Source organism: Aspergillus ambiguus (genome assembly GCF_047715705.1).
Source record: "Aspergillus ambiguus strain CBS 117.58 unplaced genomic scaffold BDV59scaffold_36, whole genome shotgun sequence".
NCBI lineage: Eukaryota > Fungi > Ascomycota > Eurotiomycetes > Eurotiales > Aspergillaceae > Aspergillus > Aspergillus ambiguus.
The window spans coordinates 1-17965 of NW_027395549.1; the positions used below are offsets into that span (position 1 = coordinate 1).

General features: G+C 52.7%; 9 protein-coding genes across 9 annotated transcripts; 5 read left to right on the forward strand and 4 right to left on the reverse strand.

The window, feature by feature from the left end:
- Nucleotides 1-40: 40 nt before the first annotated feature.
- Nucleotides 41-1711, reverse strand: BDV59DRAFT_185375 (class I SAM-dependent methyltransferase; the record flags this gene model as incomplete). The annotated part of the gene is made up of 8 exons (XM_073690841.1): nt 1314-1711; nt 1204-1250; nt 1045-1137; nt 942-983; nt 820-886; nt 717-757; nt 452-661; nt 41-377 (listed from the first exon to the last, which is right to left on the reverse strand). Coding segments are annotated over exons 1-8 (909 nt in total), but the record flags the coding sequence as incomplete, so codon positions are not given.
- Nucleotide 1712: 1 nt separating this feature from the next.
- On the forward strand, nt 1713-2148 carry BDV59DRAFT_100493 (uncharacterized protein). Its single transcript, XM_073686407.1, has one exon. It carries the CDS (start codon nt 1755-1757, stop codon nt 2091-2093), a length of 339 nt encoding a protein of 112 aa, XP_073544701.1. The 5' UTR covers nt 1713-1754; the 3' UTR covers nt 2094-2148.
- BDV59DRAFT_185376 (uncharacterized protein) lies at nt 1713-4485 on the reverse strand. Its single transcript, XM_073690842.1, has one exon. It carries the CDS (start codon nt 4318-4320, stop codon nt 2203-2205), a length of 2118 nt encoding a protein of 705 aa, XP_073544700.1. The 5' UTR covers nt 4321-4485; the 3' UTR covers nt 1713-2202.
- A 195-nt stretch (nt 4486-4680) lies between these two features.
- On the forward strand, nt 4681-7680 carry abp2 (putative ARS binding protein Abp2). Its single transcript, XM_073690843.1, has 2 exons — nt 4681-5742; nt 5792-7680. Exons 1-2 carry the CDS (start codon nt 5098-5100, stop codon nt 7469-7471), a joined length of 2325 nt encoding a protein of 774 aa, XP_073544702.1. The 5' UTR covers nt 4681-5097; the 3' UTR covers nt 7472-7680.
- Nucleotides 7681-9068: 1388 nt separating this feature from the next.
- On the reverse strand, nt 9069-9511 carry BDV59DRAFT_204750 (uncharacterized protein; the record flags this gene model as incomplete). The annotated part of the gene is made up of 2 exons (XM_073694520.1): nt 9069-9338; nt 9410-9511. The coding sequence occupies 2 exons, from the start codon at nt 9509-9511 to the stop codon at nt 9069-9071; spliced, it is 372 nt and encodes a 123-aa protein (XP_073544703.1).
- A 503-nt stretch (nt 9512-10014) lies between these two features.
- BDV59DRAFT_204751 (uncharacterized protein) lies at nt 10015-10784 on the reverse strand (the record flags this gene model as incomplete). The annotated part of the gene is made up of 2 exons (XM_073694521.1): nt 10015-10638; nt 10692-10784. 2 exons carry the CDS (start codon nt 10782-10784, stop codon nt 10015-10017), a joined length of 717 nt encoding a protein of 238 aa, XP_073544704.1.
- A 976-nt stretch (nt 10785-11760) lies between these two features.
- BDV59DRAFT_100506 (uncharacterized protein) lies at nt 11761-13091 on the forward strand. Its single transcript, XM_073686408.1, has 2 exons — nt 11761-12327; nt 12390-13091. The coding sequence occupies exons 1-2, from the start codon at nt 12128-12130 to the stop codon at nt 12916-12918; spliced, it is 729 nt and encodes a 242-aa protein (XP_073544705.1). The 5' UTR covers nt 11761-12127; the 3' UTR covers nt 12919-13091.
- Nucleotides 13092-13460: 369 nt separating this feature from the next.
- Nucleotides 13461-14782, forward strand: BDV59DRAFT_185381 (ketohexokinase). Its single transcript, XM_073690844.1, has 6 exons — nt 13461-13523; nt 13587-13983; nt 14039-14197; nt 14253-14314; nt 14369-14479; nt 14533-14782. The coding sequence occupies exons 1-6, from the start codon at nt 13477-13479 to the stop codon at nt 14702-14704; spliced, it is 948 nt and encodes a 315-aa protein (XP_073544706.1). The 5' UTR covers nt 13461-13476; the 3' UTR covers nt 14705-14782.
- Nucleotides 14783-15023: 241 nt separating this feature from the next.
- On the forward strand, nt 15024-17856 carry BDV59DRAFT_195262 (Brix domain-containing protein; the record flags this gene model as incomplete). The annotated part of the gene is made up of 3 exons (XM_073692528.1): nt 15024-15256; nt 15324-16168; nt 16769-17856. 3 exons carry the CDS (start codon nt 15024-15026, stop codon nt 17854-17856), a joined length of 2166 nt encoding a protein of 721 aa, XP_073544707.1.
- Between the last annotated feature and the right edge of the window lie 109 nt (nt 17857-17965).

Below are 17965 nucleotides of genomic sequence, written 5' to 3' on the forward strand. Positions count from 1 at the left end.
AAAAAAAAAAAAAAAAACGAAAAAAGGAATGAAAACTTACGCCCATCACGCGGGTCAGTAGCGCCATCGCCCATCCTTCAATCCCCTGCTCGCAGTGGACCAAGTTCCACCGGCCGAGTTTCTTCAGCTTCTTGTCGCGACTCCAGGGACCAATAGGCAGCTTGAACTGCTGCTCCGTCACATTCACGAAGCCCACGCTTTGCATGTAGCCCTTGGCCAGATCGGCAATGCGGAAGGTCTTGCCAAACTTTTCTCCCGCATCGATAAATATCTTCGACCACTCTGCGAGGACGTGATCTTGGGTCACCGTGCCATCGTCTGACGTGAACTGGATGGACATTTCCAGCTGATCGAACCAACCGCCGGGGCGCAGGGTCCTAGTCGAGCCGGTTAGTGCGTTGGTTCGTTCGTTCGCTCCGGGCATCCGTGGATGGGGTGGAGCTCAGCTCACCTCAATGCATTGGCGTAGAAGGCTGGCCAATCCGCAATGGCTCCGTACAGGGCACGCACGTGGACCAGGTCGAACTCGTTCTCGGGATACACCCAGGGCTCCGTTGCATCGTCGATCTCGAATCGGAGATTGGGGGGGACGAAACTGGGCTGGATGGGGGAAAGATCGGTGCCGATGACCTGGGCGGAGGGGTATTCATCGGCGAAGTCACTAAAGCTTGTCAGTGGTCTAGCTGGCGTGGCTGAGGGGGAGTGAGGGCACTGACATGGCCCAGATACCAGTGCCCGTGCCGACGTCCAGCGCTGTCTGTAGTGGGAGGATTAGCACGACCGCGTAGAAGGCTGATGTACGAAGATGGCGGCACATACCTGGATGTTCGGGTCGATGGGCGCAAGGACCAAGCGGTTGTCCAACAACATGGTGAACATGTGGTGACTGACGGACGCCCGATTAGTTGAAGAACATAGGGCGAGTGCGGGCCGTAACCTACGCGATGTCAAGCTGTTCATTCTGCTTTTCGTCGTTGGGACCCCTAGATGCAGGAGTTAGCGCACCCACGGTGCTGGCTCGACCCTTTGGGAGGGGATTGATACCAGTATGCGCCATCCTTGTAGGCATGGTATCGTCGGCCGTTCTCAAACCGGTACGATGTGATCATGGAGTTCAAAGAAGTCGTATCGCTTGGACTGTTGGGATCTATTAGCCCAGCCCTTCTGAGACCTGCGTGAAGAAGGAAGTCGAGGAGTCCTCACAAGTCTTCCGCATAGTCCGAGGTCGGATCATCGTCCACCTCGGTGCCCTGGTCGCGAGGGAAGCTGGTTAGACCTCAGAGCAATCGGAAATCGACCAGAGGGTGACATACGTAGTCGTCATCCACCTCCATGGGAGGAGGCGGCTGGACTGGCGTCGAGGAAGACTCGGCTGGCTCGGCCATGATTCTAGGGGATGTCGAAATGCAGGCAGAGAATTGAAGAAAGAAAGAGATCTGGACGGAGGCAAATAAGATTGATAAACAACTGGGAGAGTCGGTCAATCCCGTTCTACAGAGTTTCGGTCCGGGTGGAGGTAAGGAGGAAACGAATCGACCCGAATCAGAAAAAGAACAACAAGGTGAAGCTGGAGACGGAGACGATGATGATTAATGGCTGCCTCCCCGCCTGCTCCTTCGGGCTTCGCCCGATATCTCTCCTTTTCCACCATCATGCCATTAATATTACGCACTACAGTGTACAGTGCATCCCGCACGGACCTTGGGTTGTCACTCTCGCTGTTCCAAATCGATCGTACATATCGGGTCTATTCAATGTCCGATCGCCCTGGAAAAGGGTTCCGTTGGGGTTCTCCCCCTCTCCCCCCCACCACTGGACGGTTGTACACCGCATATCAACCAACATCGCAACGGCTGCATACGGATCGATCGGGGCATCTCGGCAGTTGCATCTGGAATATTATTTCGATTATTTCTACGTCTCTCATAATCCTGTATGAATGCCTGATATCTATCTGTAGTCCCGTAGAGGCCACCGCACTGGAAACTCCGTCCTCATCAATACAATACATAACCTGCACCATACCGGCCGCCTGGAAATTTTCGAACCCCAAACTCCTGATCCCTTCCGAATGCCCACATGCAAGCGCATGATAGTAATACTCAAAATACAATGCCCAGACACCTTACACAAACAATCCCAAGCCACGGCAGTTTGGGTACCATCGGATGCAGGGGAACACAAGCGCACAGGCGAAGGCCGCTACCATGCATGACCCCCATCCCCAACATCCATATCCCGCCCGTTCCAATCCTCATCGCCGCTCAGCTCATCATCGAGAAAGTCTTGCTCGTTGAACTGCGTCTCGGTCGGACGTTGGTTGTCAATCCGGATCGTGACAACATCGCACATTCCCTGACAGGGAAGAGACTTTTCTTCTTCCTCGCCGTCAGTGTGTCCGCGCCCCGGGCTAAATTCGGCGTCATCTTCAATCTCGGAGAACTTTCTCTGTGCAAGCCGGGCACTTTTCCGCTTGGACGGTGTGGAGGGTCCGCTGCCAGGAACGTCCAACTGGCCGGCCACATGGTCCGCAGAGACGTCCGGTGGGCCAGGATTCACCTTCTGGGACGGACGTGGAATACTGCGGAGGTTTGGATCAGGAGGCGAGCTCCGACGTAGGAAGACCTTCTCTAGCCGTCCAATCCATTTCTCTCGGAACGAGGCGCGGTCGCGCCATCCGATCTTTAGAATCGCACTAATCCACAGGCGTCGCAAGTTTCGCAATTCAGGCGCGGCCTCAATCAGAGATGTGAAGAATACTTCTGCGGTGTTGTCGTCCCATTTGCTCAGCTGATGCATCTCAATATCTTGGAGGGTCGCTGGCCAAGTCGGGACCTCCGTTCGGCCGAATAGATGGCGAAAATGCGGCTCAACGTCATGGTAACTAGATTGGTCGTGCATCGATATATCCACCTTGAACCTTTCCAACCGCGGGCATGACTGCGCCAAGCCCACAGTAAAGGAGAGACTCATATGTCGAAGGTGCAGGAGGTTTAATTCGCGGAGATTCTGACCATGTGTCGACAGGAACGCCCCCAGGTTCAGGGTCGTCACATTAACACAATTATGTAAAGTCAAAGAGGTGAGGCACGACGGCAACATCGGAAAGAGGTGCTCATTCAAGAGTGAGCACTCGAAGAATTCCAGGCGACGTAGTTCCGGGAGTTCTTTGAGGGCTGTCGCAAGGACGACCTCCTCCTCGTCATTATCTCCCTCTGCCTCTATCTTCTCAAACATATGTAGGAGTTTGACCTCACGTAGTCCACTAAACGCCGGCTCAAGGTGTTTAGCCATCATCAATGGGAGGAGCTGCTCGGGATCCATGAAACGGCTGTTCCAATCCCAACTCCGCAGGCGAATCGAGCTGGACGCGATGGCGGTGAAAAGAGTGTCGGGATACGTCCACCGGGAATAGTTTTTCTGGTAAATGGGAATCCCGGTTGTGTGATCCTCAACGTGAAATAGACGTAGCCTTTTCAGCTGCGGGGTATGTTCGACCAACTTCGCAAGGTCAAAATATCCCAGCGTCGGGCCGCTCTTGTAAAGCAGCAACTGCTCCACATCGACGTTGAGTTCCCGGATCTTGTTCACATAATTTGTGGAAAGAGATTCCTGAGGCTTAGAGGCCAAGCTCAGCAACCCATGAGATTTCGCATCGGGAATAAGCGGGGGGCAATAGTAAAGAGCGGCCAGCGCAGGTTCATGAAAAGCGCGGCACAGAAGCGATACATTCACTAGCCATCGCACTGAGCTGTGCTGTGTTCCGCTCCATTCATCCACCAGAGGATACGAGGCGTAAAGGAAGATATCGAACAAGATGTGGTAGGGGAGAGTGTGCCAAGGAGGGATCACACCTGAGCCGACAAATGGCATAAAATCTTCCTCGACCTTCCTTCGTTTGTTCAAGGGCCTCCCCAATTCCAGGCGTTTCTTGTGTGGAGGTCTCTGGGACCTTTGGGTTTGCGATCTGGTCCTGACAGTGCGCCTCCGTGGAGGTCTGGACGGAGTGGTACGGCTGGTCGTTTCAGGATAGGGTAATTCAGACTGGGTCGGTGTTTCGGTGGGCGCAATCGCATCGGGGTCATCCTCAAAGTCCTCGTCACTCGATTCTTCGCGATAAGACACCCTCATGCGGTGCGAGTCACGTGGACGTAAGGATAACGACAGCCGTCTCGCTTCTTCATCGTCAGAGTCCAGCTCTTCACCCCGATCCTCCGAGCTGCTATCCTCATGGTAGGACTGGACTTGGGTGCGACTCGAACGAATTGGGCGAGGGGCTCTCGAAGAACGGAGGTGGGACGAACGGATGGATGAAGCCATGATGACGGAGGCGCTAGTTGCCCTAGGTCTGGAAAGCGGATCGGACGGGAGGTGGATGGATCATGGTTTGTTGATGGTGCAGGAGTGAGGCGAAGGAGGGAGCGAGGGAGGAATTGGAGCCAGCTGGTCGAGATGGGAGATCGGATGGATGATGAAGTCACCGGGAGGAGGGAAGGGGTCGAAAGGGCAGTCAGTAGTAGTAGTTTCCCTGCAGTTATCGATAAGAGGGTGTCGACACCTGACCACCCAGGCAGTAACTCCCCCGCCTTGAGGCCGCGACGCTAGACCCGGACGGGCATCGACAGCGTCCCGAAATAGAAACCCTCGAGCATCGCGTTTCTTTTTAAAACTCGGCCAGCCACCGTCTCCTCTTCGGCCTCTTCCTCGTTTCCTCTAGTGAACAGCATGGCGTCCGATTATTCTTTTTTCTGTTTGGACGTCTCACCGCCATGCGCTTGTCCTGGTCGCCTATAAGCGTCTGGGCGGCTTCGATTTCTCCTCTTCTATACCTATCCACATAAATAAATCGCCTGATGCGCTCGACTGGGCTGGCCCCGTCACAACTCCTATTCGCCTGCGATCCCATCTAACCTGATTTCTCTCCTCTACCTAACGCTCTGTGGCCTCGGGAAGACTTGTTCTGTCTCACTGGTTGATTCATGTTACCCAGCCCTCCGCTTGGCACAGGTCAGCTCACGACTAGTACTTACCCGCCTTCAGGGGCATTGTTGACTTCGCGCGACGGCGCATTCCCCTCGTGGATTTCTTAACCTCCCGATGGAGGGCTCAGTCTCCAATATCATGAATCCGTCAGATAGGAATGACCTAGGGGGCCCCCCGATGGTCATCCAACAATATGCGAGATATCCTTCTACATTGGAACCGGGCCTGCAAAGCGCCTCCTCACTAGGTAGCGCCCGCAGTCAACTAGCAACGTCAAATTCCCCCCCACTGCATCGCAAGGCCACCCCTCGCAGCTTGCAGGCTTCGCCGACAGGATTGCGGCCAGTGCTTCCAGCGTCCGTCAGCCGCTCCGGTCCCTCCATGTCTCCCCCCGTCTTCGACCCGCTGCGCCAGAGGCAGTCGAGAGATGCCGTCGACCAGACAGACACGCGGTCCCTCCCATCCCGGGAAATCACAGATCAAACTATCGATGATGCATATGTGATGTTCATCTTCTACTGTAACCCTTATGTTCCTCTTTCCGCAGACACGTCCGAGTTGCGCAAAACGTTCCGGTGTCCTCCACGCAGCGACGGGAAGAGCTTTAGTATCTTTACTCTATATGAGCTTATCCGAAAACTCGACACCAAGGAACTCAAAACATGGCACGCTCTGGCGATCGAATTGGGCGTGGAGCCTCCCGTAATCGAACAGAAGCAAAGTACCCAAAAGGTCCAGCAGTATGCGGTTCGGCTGAAGGTTAGTTGCACGGCTATTCTGCGGAAACGTGGTCTCTAACCTGTCATAGCGCTGGCTGAGGGCAATGCACGTCGACGCATTCTTCGAATACTGTCTTGGTCACCCCCATCCGTATTACACGCAACTCCCACCCGGTCATGTCCCGATGGACACCCGTGATGGTGTGCCGTTGGAAGAGGATCTAGCCTTGCGGGCTCTTATGCCTCAGTGGAAACCCAAAAGGGGCAGGAAAAGAGCGGAAGAACGGGAAATCGTCAGCGAACGATCCGTCAAGCGACCCCAACTCGACACTTCCGTGGGTGTCCTGCGCGCAGGCTCGTTCCCCGCGAGTTCAACGACGTTCCCGCAAAGCGCGATCCCGTTCAGTGCTTTCCCCGAAGAAATCGAGGCAAATGACCCGTGGATCGCACCTCAGCCTTCGTTTCCAGCAGAGGGATCTAGCGCTCCTCCGGCCCAGGACCCCCGCTGGAGGCCGATTGAGCGCGCCCCATCCCCTCCGGGGTATCCGCATTCGGCCATCATACCTAGAGGACAACATCCTTCCGAGGTTTTTCTCCCACCGACGGAGCCCCGATCTGCTGTGACACCGACGTCCGGGGAAAAGACGCGGCCCAAGCGACGGCATGGTCCGGCCGTGTCGTCGGCCTGGCCTAGTACGAACGGATCATCCAGTGGCAAAGCTCGTGGAAGACCCCCCAACAAAGGAACAGTCTCCGGCCCTTTCTCTTCCTTCCCGGTAGACCCCAGCCGTTCAGGACCGGGCCAGCCGCAAAACTCGGGATCGAGTTCGTCGCCCGCGATCATCGTCGATCAGGACCCTTCCAATCGCTTGTCGCAGTCACAGTATAGCCAGTCCCCCACGCCCTATCAAGCCGGACGGCCAAGCAAGCTCCAGTTGCAAGTTCCCCAGCATGCGGGCGCTCCGGTTCGTCTCGCGACACCGCCAATGCTCATGGTGAACGGGGTCAACAATGCTTCGTTCTTAAAGGTTGAAGGCACGCCGCAGAGCGTCCCTGCGGTCCCTCCAACTGATGCCTCGGGCAGATCTGTTTCAGGGGACTTTGGTCAACCAAACCTCGCTGCCCCAGACCCGCCCCAGGTCACCCCGGACGATGTTATCCGCATTCTGACGAGCGAGCTCACCCGGGCAAAGCTAAGCGGTCGCTCAGTGCCGCTCGGCCCAGAAGAAAGTCGAAACCTGGCCATATCGATCGTCCAAAACCTGATGGCATCGTATTCCCAATCGTCTTCTGGTATAACGCCGCTCATGGCGGCTCTTCACCTGGGTCTCGGCCAACACTTCGGCTATGCGGGCGGGACAGACAGGTCCATTTCGATAGATGTTCATCCCGTGTCGACCGCGCCCAGCAGTATGTCTGGGACTCCCGGCGCCAATGGCTCCCCCACCAATCTGGCTTACACGGTGTCCCACGAGTATCGGCACGGGTTGTCTTTCTCGACGAAAGTCATATTCGGCGATATCGTGTTTGGGAGACCAGATGGCCGGCCTGAGAATGGCCCCAGGACGACCGATGAGCTCGAGCATAGTACCGTTGAGCCGGACAGTCTGACCGACGCCGAGTTTGAGGTGGACGCCGCGGACGGTGCTGTTTCCGAGATGACCTGGAAGCAACGGTACATGAAACTGCGGGCGCAGCTACACAAGAAAGAGCGGGCTTTGTCTCAGTATAAGCGCAAGATCTTGGAGTCTGTGATGGCGGACATATGAGAGCGGCCTAATGTGTATAGCAGCGTTTTGTACGAGGATATCCCCTTGGTTATATGGTTCTGCAGTGGCTTCTACGCATTTGTTCTGCTTATAGATACCCCGAGCGATGTTCCTACTGTTTAGATATGTGTGATAGTCCCATGTTGCTATGATTGTTGGTCGGAAGACAATTCCAGCTAGTCATTAATGACTACACGCTAAGATTCACCCTCTCCAATCATTGCCTGAGAGTACACAGCTCGTAAAAGCCACAGATCAGTCGCATGGAAAGAAAAAAGCCTCAGAATTCCGGCTCATCAAATGATAACGGAAGCGCTCCTTTGAGAACCCCCCACCCATCAAGCCTCATCCACCTCCATGCCCTAAAAGACAAAACGTTAGCATGGGAAAGCACAACAAACATGGGAGGCAACATACCTCCTCGACAGAAGAAGAATCACCATCTTCCTCTCTGACCCCGAACGTTTTCTCGACAAGGTCCTCAGCAGCAGCGACAGCGGCTTTCTTAAGAGCCCTCGCCTTCTTGGTCGGCGTAGCCTTTGAAGTGGTCTTGCGCTTGGTGCCAGCCCCGTCTTTCCTGGGAGAAGTGGCGGGAGTGTCATTATCGCCGTTCTTCGTAGACGAAGCGCCGGACTCGACCGACTTGGTGAGGCGAGAGAAACGCTTCGCGCTGTGGGATCTGTCAGTAACATATTGTGAGGTGCTGGGATGGGGAATACGTACGCAGCGCCGGCGGAGACGATACTGCATTCTTTAGCTACTTCTGCAAAATCGGTCTAGAGAGGTCAGACGCGGAGATTGTGAGGTACCTTAGATGCCGAGGAACTTACCTTGCCGGCATTGGAGTGACGAATGCAGGAAAGCAGGAAGGCGATGGTCTCCTCGGGGGTGATTTTGGACATGGTAGGCAGATCGGTAGGTACCGGTATGTCTTGGCTTGGGAGGTTAGTGTGAAGCTGAGGCAGATGGAGTACGAGATTGGGTGACTGGTGGGAAGTAGATGCTTGAATGGCTGAAGATGGTAGAGGAGGATGGAAGGAGGGGCTGGAGGCAGATGGGAAGTAAGTCCGGGAGGGAGAGAGGGTGTGAGACGAGGGCGAGGCTGGATGGTGAGGAGTGGGAGGGAGTGAAGGGCTTGACTGGGTTTCTAGATGGAGGCGACAGTGAGGGGAGGAGAGACGGGTCGGTAAACAGGAGACGAATGTTGGCCCTGGTGTTTCTCTCTTGGGGGCATGCTCTTCTGTTACTCGTCTCTTTTTCGGGCGTCAACCACCAGCAGTGAAGAAAAGCGGGTGGGTGTGGATGTAACTACGGTAAAGGCTATGCCATCGTGAATAGCGCCAGGCGAACAGCAGCGTGTGTGTGATAACTCAGAATTGATTTGCCTCAGCGCAGAACGTTGCTCCTAACGACAGCTATCTGATCTCTTCCCATCCAACATAACCGTCCGGCTCCTGAAAACAGGGACGGAGCCTCAAATTCAAGCCAAAGACCCCCTATGATAGCAGAGTAGCGAAAAGCTAAAAGACGTCTCTATATTAGTCCAGGTTGAAGCCGATGGAGGGGGTGTCAGAGAAGAGCTTGCACCATACCCGAGTCACTCCTCTTTAGCAGTCACTTTGGCGGCCACGGCTTTGGAGCCCTTGGCCTTCGTAGTTCTCTTGCGCTTAGGCTTTGGATCCTGATCTTCCTCGGGGGCGTTACCAGCATCCTCTTCGGCAGAGTTGGGAGTGCTCTTGGCCATGGAGTTGCTTGCCTTTCCCTCCAGGTTATGGAATCCATAGCGCTTACGGACAGCGCGGAACTTGTTGCCAACCGATGCAACGTTGGTGTATTCAAGGGCTGCGCCCACCTTTGCCAGGTCAACCTGTTTAGTGTCAGCTGTGTTGGGTAAAACAGCCGTACGTAGGGTGGGAACCATGTCAAACACAGACGTACAATCTTGTCCTCGCCCATGTTCTTCAGGCATTCAATGATGAACTTCACGTCCGCCGGGTTGATTTCAGACTCGGCAGCGGTGTTTTTGTTGTTTGAGGACATGGTGGTGATCGTTGGCTGACAGATGGTCGACAGGAGGTTGGTAACAAGAAGCGATATGGCTCACTCGTTTGTGAAGCAATCAGCCCCGTACAACTTGGTAGAAGGTGTGTTGAGAAGCGATATGATGGTGGGGGGATTATGTGATAGATGATGAGCCAGTCAGTGAGGAGAGAATGGTGGAAGAGGTAAACAGGAAGAGGGAGATGTGAAAATTTTCAGGTCCCCTAGAGTGGGCGTTCAGTTGTTACCGCGGCGATGCATCAACATTAATGAGTAAACGTATGGTGAGAGGAGACTCCCAAGGTTAATGTGGATTGATACCTGCACTGCATACTCCCTGCCAGAGGACTGAGTAACATACGTACATTAAATCTCAACATAACCTGAGCTGAATAACAAACATAAACACCAGACAGAAGACCCATCCTAGATATTAACATCAAGAAAGCTCATGGGACAGTCATATCGGTTTTCCAAAACTTCTCCTTTACGAGAGGGACTTCTCATCCACTGTCTTCCACGTTTGCGTTCGACGCCATCTCTATTATCTTGGGATCCACCTCGCTACCCCCAGTCATTCCCTGTTCCTCGGGCCGCTCAATCTTGATGAGGACGTCATCAATGCTGCCACCCTCCTCTGGTTCCACTTTTACGGGAGCCCAGATATGTTGAGGTGCGGGAGGACGCTCAAACCCGATGACCGGACCCGGGAACGAGGGCGCCGGGACGTACATCGAGAAGTCGCCGGACGGTAGCGACATCGGATACGTCGTGATAAAAGGGTGACTGGGAGACGTCGCCATGACATGAGTCTGGGAAGAGACATGCGGGATGTCGGCCAGGGTGAAGTTTGGGTCGTACTGATCGGACTTGACATGGGGATTCGGTTCCTGAACCGGAATTTGTGGCTCTTGCTTGATCATATGCTGAGGCTGAGAGGAAATGACGTCCTTCTCCATGTCCGCCTTTGAAGAGCCAGTTTTTCCTTTGCCAGGTGTCTTTTTGGGGCGAGAAGACCGTGGAGTGGACGTGACGCCTTCCATTTGCTGCCTGAAACGCGAATAGCGCATGCGAGCGGCGTGGCCATTGGAAATCTCCAGCTGCGATGCCACCAGATTCCAGTCAATCTGTGGCAAGGTGAGCCCGAGTGGTGAGTCTGTGGATGTTCCGCCTGACTTACGGATTTCAGGTCCAGTTGCTTGATGATGGCGTAGAGGAACTTGGCGGTCGGCCCATCGGTCGGCATTGCCTTGCTGCGTCGGACAGTGGACATCGCGAAGATGCACAGGAGATTCCAAGGAGGCAAGTGTAGGTGAGACGTGATAGTAGCAGATGTTCAGACCTTTCGGTGTATGGATTGTCCAGTGATGGAGAATATGGTCCTAATGATGCACCAATACGCACACAAGTAGAGTTATATAACTTGTTTTCTAGCTTCCCTACGAGCAGAACGTGGCCATGGAAGCCTGACAAACTACCAGCACAAAGAGAGCAACACAAACACGATAAAAATGACTGACAAAGCTATTAGCAAATCCCATGGTTGCCAGATATATCGGCTTTTATAATATTGAATGAGGTTGTTGTTCCCGTTTGCAGGTCTCACCTAAGGACCCTTGGATCGGGATCATATCAAAGAACAGAAAGCACTTGCTACTAATAAAACGCTTTTTGAAGCTTTATTTTTTGTGGCTGGAACGATCTTTGCTGGTGGCCAGTGGGACGATGAGTGGAACATTATCTCTACTGTCGACATCAACTGATCACGTGGGCATCATAGCCCTGACCATGGCTGCTGAGCACGCGACAGCTCCTTTGGCAGTGCGACACTTGAGAAGAACAAGGTGCCTAATCCATAAAATGCCTAAGAATATAATAGCTGCTGCAAAATCCATACAGACACCGCTGGTGCGATGCATGGTGCCTCTTTTTTTTTCTTTGCTAGGATGTTTGCTTCCAGACAAAAAGATCCTTTCCTGCGTTTTCGCAAAAGAACCGCAACCGGGCTACCTATTTTTATTTTATTATTTTTCTCTTTGCTCCCCTGGTATATGACTATTCCATCGTCGGTGAGCTCTATGAATGGACAGGTCACTAGACATCTGGCTAGGCTAATGCAGGAGTACGCGGCTAATATGACGTTATGACAGGTCTATTCCATTCAAGACCCCCAGTTCTACTCGTGCTGCTCTTAAGCGCATCAGAGCCTCCTAATATACAATATTTAGAATAAAAGTCAGAAAGTGCTTATATGATAGTCATATTTGTACGGGCTAAACGGCTGCGTCCTTTACTTCCTTGGTATGTCTGGGCCCTACAAGTGCTAAATGTCATACTGCTTAGGACCAGCGTACGGGACCATGCAGGATCCCACCAGAAACAACTTCTCTCTTGAGATAAGTCTTAATGCCCTCTGGGTATTTCTTTTTCTACTCATTCCCCGCTTGGCTCTGGCGTCTCGAGTCGCGCGTCTCTACGCGTCTGGGAAGCAAACTTCGCGCGTCAAGCTCCTGTATAAGTATTTCGTTGTCCAAGTTGAGTTCTTCTTGAAAAGCGTCTCTCCAAATATTTCCCCAGGGCCAGTTTCCTAATCACGTACAACCTTGACCATTTACCATGGGCAAGTCCAAAAGAATCATCAAAAATTCTCAGACTCCGCCCAAGCCTAAAAAGAGACGCCAATCGATCGATTGGGATGACTGGAAAGACAAGCACATGCTGCTAAACGTGTTCCATCTACTCAACGTGGGAAAATCAAACTTCAGAGAGCTCTCGGAAGTGATGGGCAAAGATGAGTACTCTGAGCATGAGCTAAGGTATATCTTGTCCTTTTCAATTTCATTGCACAACACTGCTAATTCATTGCCTATCGGAACAGGAAGCGGTTCGGAAAACTCACTGCATCTCTCGAGGAGATCAAGAAATATCGAGTGAAGTGGACGCCACGCTTTGTACGTGATGACGATTCGGACTCCGAGGATGCGGATTTTGAAAACGAGCATCCAGGATTTCAGGTTGTCGTTAAGGAACACCATAAAAACAACCAACCCTCCCCCCTATCCGAGACATCCACAGTGAGCTCTAATTCAGATTCCGGGTATGGACCTGCTTCTGACCCTATTTCTCCCACTCCTCGTCGCTGCCGTCGCGGTCGTGAACCTTCATCAGAATCAGAGAGGCACCCAGTGGAATCCAAACCAGGGGATGAATTTCGCTACTTGCACTGGGATCGCTACCGGCCCCTTCCTCCAAACACTCCAAAAGAGCCAGTAGCCTGGAGACAAAAACAAAGGATAAAGGGTTATGAGACAACTCGGGGCACAGGGCATAATTACAATGTGACCACCTCCTTTGAACTGAACACTTTAAAGCGCGATGACCGTCGAGTCCAGAGCCGTCGGGGGTAATCGGTTCTTTTGCTTGCTTTACCTTGAATTTCCTGTATCTACTTTGCTTACCCAGCTTGCTTTTTGCCTCAACTTTCCTATTCATTTCTGGTCTCCATCTATTGGTTCCTTCCGGTCATCTTGAAGGTGGGAAGAGTCTGTCTTTATTAGCCCATGAAGCGGCAAAAAGTTAGGGAATACCTATTTGTATCTACCTGTTGATCCGTTTCTTTCGTATCACATTCATGTCTAAATCAATTCATCTATCGCAGCCTGGACATGAGTTTGACCGTCTTATTTTCCGTAGAAGCCTGCTCTGATCAGAACATAGTCATTGCCAGCCACAGGTGGATTTTGAGTTGCTTGACATCCAATATGAGGCGCGTGGGAATTTTTTCTGTCCCAAGGTGTGATCTCAGAAGGTTTTTTTTTTGATATGTCTGATATCTCTGAAAAGGTATGCTTTGTTTCTTCATGTGTTGTAGGTCGGGTGTGATCACGTGGGCCTTCCGGTTCTTTCCCATGCGCGGAACGGAGGGAATGATCCCCGCACATACTTGCTTCACCATCTCTTGCACAATGTCTTTAATCGCGATTGGCGCTTGCTACGTTGATACTATCTTGACGTTGGTTGACGCCCCTCTTTGAAAATGCATATCATAGGTCCCAGAAGCTCATTCCAACCCCAGAACTCCTCATTATCCGGGAGAGGATGATAAACTACGCGCCTCTAGCATCTCGCGTCGGCGTGGAGGCAATTGCCCTAATACGCTGGAGGTTCTACAACAATTGACTACCCAAGGGCACTCTGACGCTGAACTACCGCTCCATCTTGTGGCCGTACTGCCCCAACAACGGTCTGTTGCCTCTCAACAGATCCAATCTGCTTTCGAGCCCCGCGTCAATCTTGGCCATTGTATATATCGGCAGGGATTCGAGGAGCCTGCTTCTAGTTATATTATAAAGAGTCAGACCTCCGGTAGTAGGACAATCGTCAACTACAACGAGCTCCCTGAGATGACTGTTGAAGAGTTCACGCGAATTGCGGACAATCTGGGGCCTAAAGCTACCTGGTTTCATTTCGAGGTTTGACATTCCCGTTTTGGATATTTCGTCACGATACTTAGTACATTATGCTCAGGGTCGGATTCCAGATGTGATCCTCTCTTGTATTCGATACCTCCGACAGAATTTCCCTTCTGTGCGGATTAGTGTCGAGGCCGAGAAGCCCGCACGGCCAGGCCTACAGGAGCTTGCCGTAGAAGCCGATGTCGTGTTTTACTCCAAGAGCTGGGCTCAGGTATTGCGCTCGCCCATGGCATTGGGTTGATGAATGTGTGCTAATCAGCTCGCAGGGTAAAGGCTATCAGTCTGCCCAGGAGTGTCTGCAAAAACAGTCCTTATTAACCCGCAATGCGTGAGTGGCTGCAGTTCCCTAATCAAAATCCCAGGCCGCTGATGCATAACGCAGATCACTATTGTTCTGTACATGGGGACAAGAAGGAGCCGTGGCTCTCGAAACCCAAACAGGAAATCTCATCCATCGCCCTGCGTACACAACGCCCGAGTTCAGTGTTGTTGAGTAAGTGTTGTCTACTTGGCATGCGTTTAGTAATGTCGCTGATGCCATGATAGTGCTATCGGCGCGGGAGACACTTTCATAGCCGGAATGCTCTACGCCATGCTATGCCAGGGAGATAAATGGACCTTGGGTGAGAAGCTGGGCTTTGCGAATCGGGTCGCAGGAATGAAAGTGGCACAGGAAGGGTTTTCCGGACTGGGCAAAGCTTTGGAATCGTATCCTTAGTTGAACTGGCCAATTTACCCCCTCGCCGGCGGGTCTATATATGCTGAAACAAACCAATATACTTCAAATAAATGTGCGTATTATTTGATACTTGTTTTGTACAAGATCCAGAACAATATTAAGTACATACGGCGTAAGTGCGTCGACGCCATGATATTTCCTATTCAGTACCAGTCACGTGAGGAACCAGTAAGGAAAGCGGTGGGGAGTAAGAAAAATATTCTGCCCGCAACTTTTTGGATTTTCGCGGGAGCTTTTCGGCGCGGAGACCACAGCATCGCAATTTTCCCGAACGGAAGTGTCATACCCCAAAGTCACCATGGCGGCCGTGTATAAGACACTCTCGAAGAAGGAGGCGCGGAGGCTTGCCAAGGAACAAGAAGAAGAGGAGGAGGACGTTGAAATGGACGACTTTCTCGGAGGCGCAGACGATTCCAGTGACAGCGAGGAAGAGGAAGAAGAATCTGTCGAATCGGCCAAGAAGCAGCTTGCTGCTGGTCTCATGCCGAAGACTCGGGTGCTTATGCTGACGTCCAGAGGCGTGACATACCGGTATGTGTGCATTCACCATCTTTGGCTTCATTGAAGCAAATAACTAACTGATCGTCTTCGTTCCTAGCCACCGACACCTACTCGCTGACCTGACCTCCCTCCTCCCCCATACCCACAAAGAAAGCAAACTTGACACCAAGAAGAAGACCGCCGGATACAATCTGCTTTTGAACTCTCTCGCCGATCTCCACTCGTGCAATGTGATCTTCTTCCTCGAGGCCCGCAAGCGCGGTCAAGATTTGTACCTTTGGCTTGCGCGGCCACCCAACGGACCCACGATCAAGTTCCATGTGAACAACCTCCACACTATGAGCGAGCTTAATGCCGGGTTCAGCGGCAACTGCTTGAAGGGTGGCCGTGGAATCGTGGTTTTCGATCGCTCATTCGACGAACAGGGCCCTGACATGAGCAAGCCCGGAAACGAATACAGAGGGCTGATTCGCGAAATGCTTCGTGGCGTGTTCTGTGTTCCCAAGCGCGGAGTCAAGGGCATGAAGCCCTTTGTCGACCGCATCATCGGTGTCTTTGGTGTGGACGGAAAGATTTGGATCCGTGTCTACGAAGTCAGAGAATCGGAGCCGGGAGCCAAGAAGACCACGAACGAGGACGGAGAGGAGACTGTCAAGCCCACGCCCAAGGGTGGTCTGCCGGAGATTACCCTCGTCGAGATCGGACCCCGTTTTGTCCTGACGCCGATTGTCATTCTTGAGGGTAGTTTCGGAGGCCCCGTTATCTACGAGAACAAGGAGTATGTGAGCCCGAACCAGGTCCGCAGCGAGATTCGGTTGAGCAAGGCTGCACGCTACGCTAAGCGCAGAGATGTTGAGACGGACCGTCTCACAAAACGATCGGCACTGCAGATGGGTCATGGTGAGCGCAAGCCTAGTGCTCTGGATAACAAGCAGATCTTTGGTTGATTCCAGCTTGCGCGAGTGTTCTTTTCTATGTCCTGTATGAGGTCTTATAGACTTGATATCCGAAGGGGATGTACATGTGATTGATAAGGGGTACATTGTCATGGTCTCTTTATGGCGTCTGGTGTGCAATAATATGAAAAGTTTCCTTAGCTTTGACTAATGAATTCCTGTGTACGAATTCTATTTATGTCTTGCGTACTATCAACATGGATGCGCGGAGATTAGATAAGCACTCTGTATAAGAAGGATCGCATCCGCACCGCGTTCGACACATCTCTCCAGCACTAACCATGGCATCGCCCTTGTCCTCCAGTCCATCAAGACCGTCGATGAATGAAGCTTGCTCCATAATGCTACCCAACATTCTTGAGAACTGTTTTTTTGTGGAAAGCCCCAAGGGAGGGGTCGCAACTTAAGTCCATACGTGACAGCGACAGCGCCCTTGACTCCGTTCGGCGGCGCTGTATCCTCCATCCCCATATTGAATTGTGACATTTGACCCTTTTTTCCAAGAATTTAGAAGCATCTTACAAACTTCCTTTACCTGTATGAAATGCGCCAACTCATTGATGTACTCCGCTGACCACCGCGCCAGATCTCCCAAACATGTTCAAACTCCTACCTACGGAGCTTCTGCTCCACGTATTCCGCTCCTGTGAATCAATATCAGATGTGGTCAGCCTGGCAGCTACCTGTCAACGCCTCCATTATGTATTCAACCACTCCAACAAGCTACAAACATTGGTGGATGTCGCGGAGCATGAATTCGGACCACTAGATGAGGTGATCCAGATTGTGACGCAGAACTCGAGTCAACCGGCGCATCATATCCGCTCCGCCCCGATGACCTTCGCGCTACTCAAACAACTCGTACAGATAGGCCGCGTGGCGCAGAAATGGGAGGCCATCTACCCGGTCAAGAAATGGAAGGTGGACTACGAAAACCGGCGCTCGCTGACAGACGACGAGCGATACTGTCTCCGGCGTGCGCTGTACCGCCTATGGCTGTACCATCGCGCGTTCCACGTACGTTTCTACGATCGCTTTTCGCGCCATCTCCTCCACGTCATCACGGAGCGCGCGCTCCTCCTCCATAACTGGTCCACGGCGGACCTGGCGGAGATCGAGGACCTGCGTCTTGTCATCCGCGACGTCGTGCAGTACCACATCTGTCCCAGCAATGGGACTATCCAGCGCAAATTCCGCAAACGCTACCCGGAGAGTAACAACCAGTTGACGTTCAACATCCACCTGAACTATCCGGTCGCCGACGCAGCCACGACACCTTACGGGTTTCTTGAGAGCAATGCGAACTCCGTCGAGCAGTATTTTCACACGGCGCATCCGGGACACTCCGTTGAGTCGCCTGCGAAATATAGATCTAGGTTTCGGAATGACTTCTTCCATGACCCCGGCGTTGAGGGCTGGGGCGACGAAATCCCGCATTACTACGTAGTGCAGGATATGATGAAGCTTGACCCGGGCCAGGTCCTGTGGCTGCGCGAGCATGCACCGCTGAAGGAGCAGGTCGAGGCATTTGTCCGGTCGCTGGGGGATTGGTTTCGAGACAACGGGGAGACCTTCGGGGAGACCTTCGACTGGGTGATGAGGGAGAGGGGGAACGACGTTGGCGAGGTGCGAATGGCCATTGCGGATCGAGAATTGGGTATTGTGTGCGAGTAGTGGTTGAGTGCATGCGGTGGTTTCTTGATTTGTCTGCGATGTTTTATAGTATGGATACTTCTGATGACCAACATGCTATTCGGTGGACCACCGGCCTTGGCAAATGGTT